Source organism: Papio anubis, chromosome 16 (assembly GCF_008728515.1).
Source record: "Papio anubis isolate 15944 chromosome 16, Panubis1.0, whole genome shotgun sequence".
Classification (NCBI taxonomy): Eukaryota; Metazoa; Chordata; class Mammalia; order Primates; family Cercopithecidae; genus Papio; species Papio anubis.
The window spans coordinates 31,416,778-31,424,230 of record NC_044991.1 but is presented as its reverse complement, the minus strand read 5'-3'; the positions used below and the strand labels follow the sequence as shown (position 1 = coordinate 31,424,230).

Below are 7,453 nucleotides of genomic sequence, written 5' to 3'. Positions count from 1 at the left end.
CTTATCCCACTGACGACCTCCGGGGGAGGTTAACAGTGACCGACCAGGCCCAGCCCCAGCTGGCTCCTGGCCACTCACTGCAGGCTCAGCTCCCACAGTCTCCACTCCCACCTCCAGCTCCTGCCATTCCGAGGGACCTGGAGGCCAGGGTGCCCGGCGCATGAGCAGCTCTGGGTTGTGGTCCGCCCTCCACGGCAGTGGCCTGAGCGCTTGTCATTATTCACTTTATTCACTCCTGGTTTCTGGCTGGAAGGGATCACACAGACATGGCATGCAGCGGAGCCAATCCTGCCAGGGACTGAGGAAACAGATGCTGGAGAAAACCAGAGACTTTGCTGGCGCTTCAGGGGGACCCCAGTTGGCTCAGCGCCCCCTCTCCCTCATAGCCAATCACTAACCAATGTTCTCTCTGGAAACCAGTCATAATTCCTAACCTGGTGAAAGCAGGTCATCCCACACAGCCCAGCCACCCCGCAGGCAGCTAAAGAATGCCTGGTGAAACGCCAAGTCTGAGCGTGTCTGTGTCCCCAAGCCTTTCCGTGCCGCCTGCTGCTCTTCGGACAAGCCTCCAGCAGCCTCTGTAATGAGCAGCCCCCGCCCTTGTTTCCTGCGCTGGCTTCCGCAGCCTGGCCACACCGGTCCTCTCGTCCATCCACCTGACCTGATACTGGCAGAACCTTTGCAGGAGCCTTTCCTCCACCCGAGCCCCTCCTATTAAAGCCTGTTCCTAGCCGGTTCAGCCCCAGCCACCAGAAGCCCCCCAGCCCCGGCCCAGCAGCTGGCCTGGGAACAGGGAAAGCGCAGTCTGGGCTCACAGTTCGCGCTGGGGGCCGGGCAGCCTGGGGCGACCATACAGGCCCAGATGGGGACTCCGGCTCCAACCGTCCTGGCCCAGAGGCTCTAGGGTGGTCCTGTCTGTCTCACCCCGGGGGCGGGGAGGACGCAGACAGACCCCAGCGCCACTGTTCGGCCGCGGATGGTGCCTTAGACCCAGGTCCTGTGGGCTCTGGCCGGAGCCCCCCACTCTGGGGGAAGGCCGGTGACTGGGAGGAGTCCACCTCGCAGGCGCGCCGGTGCGGAGCCGGGACCTCAGCCCGCACTGACTCAGGGAGGGGTGGGATTCTCCATGGTCCTGCGATATCCAGGCGGCGGAATCTCGCCTCTAGGGTCGCGCGGCAGCAGGCAGGTGCGAGGCTGGGCTGAGCGAAACCCTCCTAGGAGCCTCCGCGGAGGGGCGGGGCCCCTCTCCTCCCGAATGACGCAGGGGGTGGGGCGCGGGGCGGGGCACGCGGCCGAGCGCGCCGCGCTCGGGACTGCTGTAAGAGGGGCGGGGCGCGCTGTGTTCGGAACTGTCGTAAAAGGGGCGGGCGCGCCGCGCTCGGGATGACGTGAAGCTGGGGGCGCTGTCGCTGTTGCCGGCGGCTAGCGGGCGTTCGCGCCATGGAGCGTTATGCGGGCGCCTTGGAGGAGGTGGCGGACGGTGCCCGGCAGCAGGAGCGACACTACCAGCTGCTGTCCGCGCTGCAGAGCCTTGTGAAGGAGTTGCCCAGGTACGCGGGCGGGCGGGCGGCGGCCTGCCGAGGCGGTGTCGGGTCCTTCCAGGGCTCACCGCGCCCCCCTACCCCGCAGCTCCTTCCAGCAGCGCCTGTCCTACACCACGCTCAGCGACCTGGCCCTGGCGCTTCTCGACGGCACCGTGTTCGAAATCGTGCAGGGGCTACTGGAGATCCAGCACCTCACTGAAAAGAGCCTATACAACCAGCGCCTGCGCCTGCAGAACGAGCACCGAGGTGCGCGGGGGCAGCGGGACGAGGTGCCTCCTCCTTGGGGTCGGCGCCTCCCGGCAGCTCTTGGTATCTGTGCAGATCGGCTCCTTCCCTGGGAGTGTTCGGAAAAGGCCCCCGAGATTGACAAAACCCATGGGCGCGGAGACTGAGACAGTGCCTTTTTAGTGACCAGTGGGTCCAACTAGTTTTGTTTTCAGTTGCTGCAGCCCCCACTTCTTAGCAGAAACTCCTTGCTCGGGCTTCCCTGTGCCCCAACCCCTTCCAGGCGGGACGGCCCTAGGCCTCGGTGCCTGGTTGGCCTACAGGCAGACTCTGGTGGTGGCTCTGACTGGTTGCCCTTCGTAATTGGAGGTCTGTTGACAGCTGTGCAGCGCCCTTCAGGGTCAGTTCCCTCTCAGGCCTCGCAGGGCCTCATTCCAGTTGCACATCAAATTCCTAAGCACTGTCTCCTGTGGCGCCCTCGCAAACCCGAAGAGCTTCCCACTTGAGCCGCATGCTTGGTGCGCTTGGGAGTCCTTGCCTGCAAATTATATAGGCCAGGTCCCCCTGCACCATCAGATTTCAACCTTCGCTATTTTATTTTTCCCAAACTTCTTTTAAAAGTTGAAACATTTAGAAAAGCTGAAAAGATAGTCTACTGCGTGCGCTTGTGCTCGCCGCTGAAAGTTCAGTAGTGAACGTTCTGCTCTAGTGCTTGATATCCCAAAATGCGTGCATGTGACAGCATAGCGGTTCACCTAGAGTCTTCAGCGTTCCTGGAGACCAGGATTTTCAACCCAGCAATGTTGACATTTGTGGCTGGGTAAGTCTATGGTGAGATGCTGTCTTGCGCATTGCAGGATGGCAGGGGTACCCTCCCTAGTCCGGAAAACCAAGAATGCCTCCAGACAACCGAGGGGTGGGTCAACCTTGGCCTCGGATTGGGAGCGAGTTCTCTAAAACAAGAGCGGTCTCCTACACAGCTGCCGAGGGTAGCCCCCTGAGAAATTAACTGTTCCGGGTGACTCCTGACTTTCAGTGCACGGCCACATCATGCTACCTAACTTGTGGCAAATTGTTGATGTATAAGTAAGGATCCAGTCCAAGTTCATATACTACAATTGGCTACTTTGGTCTCTTTGCTTCTGGAACAGTCCCCAGCATTTATCATGGCATTGACTTTGTGTAGAGTCCAGGGCAAATGCCCTGCTGTGGATCTATCAGGTTGCTTCCTCGTGCATTTAACCTGCTTCTCCACTCTCTGGGTTTCCTGTACACTGGACTGCTGGTAGAAGCCTGATTAGAAGCAGGTTTAATGTGGCAAAAATTCCTCCTAGCGGAGCAAGGCGCCCTTCCCCAGAAGGCAGGCGCTGTCCATCTGCTCCAGGATTCGTGTTTCTATCAAGAATGGATGTCGGATTTTGGTAGACCCCTGTTTGGCAGCTCTTGAGATGATCACGTGGTGAATCATTTTCTATGACTACAGTGAATTACAGTTACTTGAATTCCATCCTACTTGGTTGTGCTGTAGTATCCTCTTTATGTACGCTGGATTTGATTTGCTAAAATCTTGTTAAGAATTTTTTTGTCTATGTTCATGACAAAATGTGGTCTATAGTTTTCATGTAATATCTGATTTGGGTATCAGGGTTTTTGCCAGCCTTATAGGATGAGTTTGGAAGTGTTCTCTCCTCTTCAGTTTTCCAGAAGAGTTTGTGTGTAATTGGCATTACTTCTTCCCCTAAATGTTTGGGCGTTTGTCTTTTTAAAATTTTTTATTGAGCTGTAAGAGGCATACAGTTTAATCCCAAGGGCATGGCTCATTATTCCTTATTGCTCAGACTGTGCCATGTGTGGCCAGTGGGGGCGCTCCAGGCTCCTTTAGATGCCTCCCCATCATTCTGTGAGTACTTCCTTGCTTTCTGGTTCAGGTACATGTTCATGCTCATCTTTTCTTGTTTTCTCCCTGTCTCAGTCCTGGAATCCGCCATTTTTCCATAGAGCTGTGGTTCCTTCTAGCAGGATGGGGAGTTTCAGTAACTGCCTGGGCCCAGTGCTGTTTGTGCTTCAGGTTTGGGCCAGGCCCTGGTTCCACCAGCAGCAGGCATGCCTGCGTTGACTTTCTCCTTCTCCTTTCTGATTTGGCAGGGGTGACTGGCTGCTCCTGCCTCCTTTGTGTTCCCTGGGCATGTCTAAGGCCAGGCCCTTTCTACACAGGCAGCCGGCGTGGCTCTCTTCTTGCCTTTTGGTTGCCTACCTAGTGGAATCTGGTAGTGGGCCTGGCACTTGTAGCAATGTTTGATCAGTAGAGTGAAGGAGGTGACATTTCCCTGCTTCCCTGTGTTATGGAGATGTCTCGAGGGAGCTCTTGGTTTGAAACATATTTCACGTGATAAATGCCATCATTGAGGTGTGTACAGAATGCCAAGAAACAGGAGATCGGGGAAGGCTGCAGGCACAGTGGAAGCCAGGCTACCTGCAGGGGAGCCTCAGGGACCCTGGAGTTCCCTGGAAACTTGCCACCAGAGAAGAGCTGCAACATCAGGGCTCTTCCCAGGAACAGAGTGTTGGGTTTCACGTTTCTTGTGGCCAGGGACCCCTCCTTCCTGGGGAGCTGTAGCCATTTGGCACTTACTGGTCACTGGCGCCAGCTGCGGGGTGCTGCATGTTCCATTTTTGCCATGATGGTTTATGTCCCATGATCACTTCCTCTGTACATTCCCCTCAGACTAGACAGTTTGCACACATCTGTGTTTGTGCACAGTTCAGCAGGGACCGTGGAGCTTTGATTGGTGGCCGAGGGTGAGCCCCTCAAAGCCACACAGACTCCCTGACCCAGAGCCGCACAGGCTTATGGCACCCCAGGTTCATCCCAAATTTGGGCCTGCCAGGTCAGCTCACCCTTCTCCGTCTGGCGCTGTGCAGGGGCTGGGAGCTGCAGATGGGGGAGGCGGCTGCCCACCCTGAAGGGTGGAGGGGCCGAGCATACCCCTGGTAGGCAGAGGCCCCACACTCAGGCTCAGCGACCCCGCTCCTCCTGCTCCTTTCCTGTGCTTTTGTCTGAGGTGGTCTCTGACACTTGAGTAGATGTCCCATGGCCTGTGGCCATAGGGGCCCTGAAGCCCTCAGACTGCAGCCTCCCTCCCACCCGCCTCCTCCAGCTGCCCTGGGTCTGGGGCTGCAGCTTTGGCCCCACCCCGCCAGTCTTCCCCACCCCACCCTCTTTCAGTCCACCCGTACCTTCTGGAGTCCCCTGGAGACTTGCCATTGGAGGGCCCGGCCCTGGGTGACAGTGGGGTGGGAGGATGGAGGAGGCCGGCGTCCCCAGTGCAGATAACCCTTTGGCCTGGCTGCTCCGCTGGGCTGGCAAGGCAGGTCCCACCGCCTGCTGACTGGTTCTCATCCCTCCCAGTGCTCAGGCAGGCGCTGCGGCAGAAGCACCAGGAAGCCCAGCAGGCCTGCCGGCCCCACAACCTGCCTGTGCTTCAGGCGGCTCAGCAGCAAGAACTACAGGTATGGGGGGCACAGGCAGGGTGGCCGGCCCAGGTCTCTTGTGGGCACCACCTGGCTCTGCTGACTGGGCTGAGCTGAAGGGGTGTGGGGGCCTCAGGCGTGGGTGGCTACCCTGGGCCTGAGTGGGCCACTGGAGGCCTAGTAAGTCCCACCAGGTGGCTCCTCCCTGAGGGTGCCAGGTGTGCTGGGGCTGGGTGGAGGGTGAGGGCCCACCGTTGCTCCCCTGGATAGCAGCTCCTCGTGGGTTGGGGCCTCCGCAGAGCAGGTGGCCTTGAGGGGGTACAAGGGCAATGGTGGGGTGATGGGGCCAGCCAGGAAGGGGCCCATCCTTCTCCCAGGGAGCACAGGGACAACCAGAGACTGGCATGTAACCAACAAGCCATGGGGCAGGGTGTGCCTGCGGAGACGTTTGTGTGGTCCCAAGGCAGCCCCAAGTTAGGGCATTTGTGGAAGCCCCTTAGGGCCCCCTTCAGGAGTTCGCATGGCCGAGGAGAGGCCTGGGTGTGCTGAGGATGCATCGGTGGTGTCAGAGCTGGTGCTGCTGGGGACGGCAGCAGGAGCATGTGTTTGAACTGCCCTCCCCCTCCCGCCCCACCCCCCACGGCAGGCGGTGGAACACCGGATCCGTGAGGAGCAGCGGGCGATGGACCGGAAGATCGTCCTGGAGCTGGACCGGAAGGTGGCTGACCAGCAGAGCACACTGGAGAAGGCGGGGGTGGCTGGCTTCTATGTGACCACCAACCCACAGGTCAGTGTCTGGGCCTGCTCCGCCCTAGCCCGAGTGCCCCTGGGCCCCACAGACCCCATTCCATCTGGGGTTTCACCGCTGGTCCCTGGGGAGCCAGGCTCAGGGTATGGGGGTGAAGTGGAAGGATTGAGACTCTGGAGAGGATTTCTCTGCCATTCCCAGCACGGAGGCCAGGCCCATTCCCCACAGGAGGGTGAGCCAGCCAGCCACGGGGCACTGCCCACCCTCCCCAGGCCTGCTGTGCCCCACAGGGCCCTCTTCTGCTCCCCTCCCACATGCCATTCCGAGTGGCCCTGCTGGGGGCAGAGGCTCAGATTCTACCCTGTCCTGGCAGGCCATGACCAGGCTTCACAGGCATGGCCGCCCTGTGGGCTCACTGCCTGGCATCCTTGGGCCGGGGTGAAAGGGGCCCGGGGGTCACTCTGGCCTTCACGGTGCCTCTCTGTATCCCAGGAGCTGATGCTGCAGATGAACCTGCTGGAACTCATCCGGAAGCTGCAGCAGAGGGGCTGCCGGGCAGGGAAGGCAGCCCTGGGACTGGGAGGTCCCTGGCAGCCACCTGCTGCCCAGTGTGACCAGAAAGGCAGCCCTGTCCCACCATAGCCACAGGCAGCAGAAGTCTGGGCAGAGTTCATCTTCTTGACCTTTGGCCACTGCCTTCCCAGCTGCCCACAGGGGTCCCCTGCTGAGGAGAGGCGGGTGGAACCCGGCTGCCTGTCCCCCTGCGTCTGGGACTTGCTGCCAAACACTAGGTTGGTCTCATAAAAGGAAGGCCGGCCCAGCCTGCCGCTGTCTGCTTCAGGGCCCGGCAGAGAGTGAGGCCGGGGGTTCTCACACCTCCTCACTCCACGGGGCACATCCCAGCCTGCACCGCGGGCCACCGGAGCGCTTGTTCTGGTCTCAGCCGCTCCCTTGGCAGCTGCAGCCCCCATACAGAAGAGGCTCCGAGGCCCAAGCTCTGTGTGACCCAGAGAAATAAAGATGCCTCAGTGTGGCCCGCGTGTGGCTTGTGTGACAGCTGCAGGTTCTGCCATAACCAGGGCCCCAGTAGGGCCCCCGCCTCTGCCGCAGCAGAGGCCTCTGCCTGGGGGCCCCTTCCTGGGCTGTGTGCCCAGCCCACCACCCCTCCCCCTGTACGGAGACTGGGACCCTCCAGCCTTTCCTGCCCCAGCCCTGGTCCCAGGATGCTGTCACTGCCATCTGCACAGGGCCCCCATCCAAGCCCCAAGGCATGAGGACCACATCCAGCCTGCTTTGTGGGGCTGGGGGCTGGAGAGCGTGGGAGAAGGCCCGGGGTGCAGGTGTGCGCCTGCCGCAGCCTGGTCAGTGTCCTGTGGGAACCACTAGGAGGCACCAGATGCAGGTCACGGGTAGAGGACTCCGGGTGGCAGGAATGGCCTGAGGAGGAGCCCCGGGGGAAGGCGTG

At 60.3% G+C, this 7,453-nt stretch overlaps 1 protein-coding gene across 1 annotated transcript; it reads left to right on the top strand.

The window, feature by feature from the left end:
- Window positions 1-1,296: 1,296 nt before the first annotated feature.
- Window positions 1,297-7,025, top strand: DGCR6 (DiGeorge syndrome critical region gene 6). The gene is made up of 5 exons (XM_003905203.4): window positions 1,297-1,550; window positions 1,630-1,790; window positions 5,179-5,279; window positions 5,887-6,027; window positions 6,481-7,025. Exons 1-5 carry the CDS (start codon window positions 1,441-1,443, stop codon window positions 6,628-6,630), a joined length of 663 nt encoding a protein of 220 aa, XP_003905252.1. The 5' UTR covers window positions 1,297-1,440; the 3' UTR covers window positions 6,631-7,025.
- The last annotated feature ends 428 nt before the right edge of the window (window positions 7,026-7,453 follow it).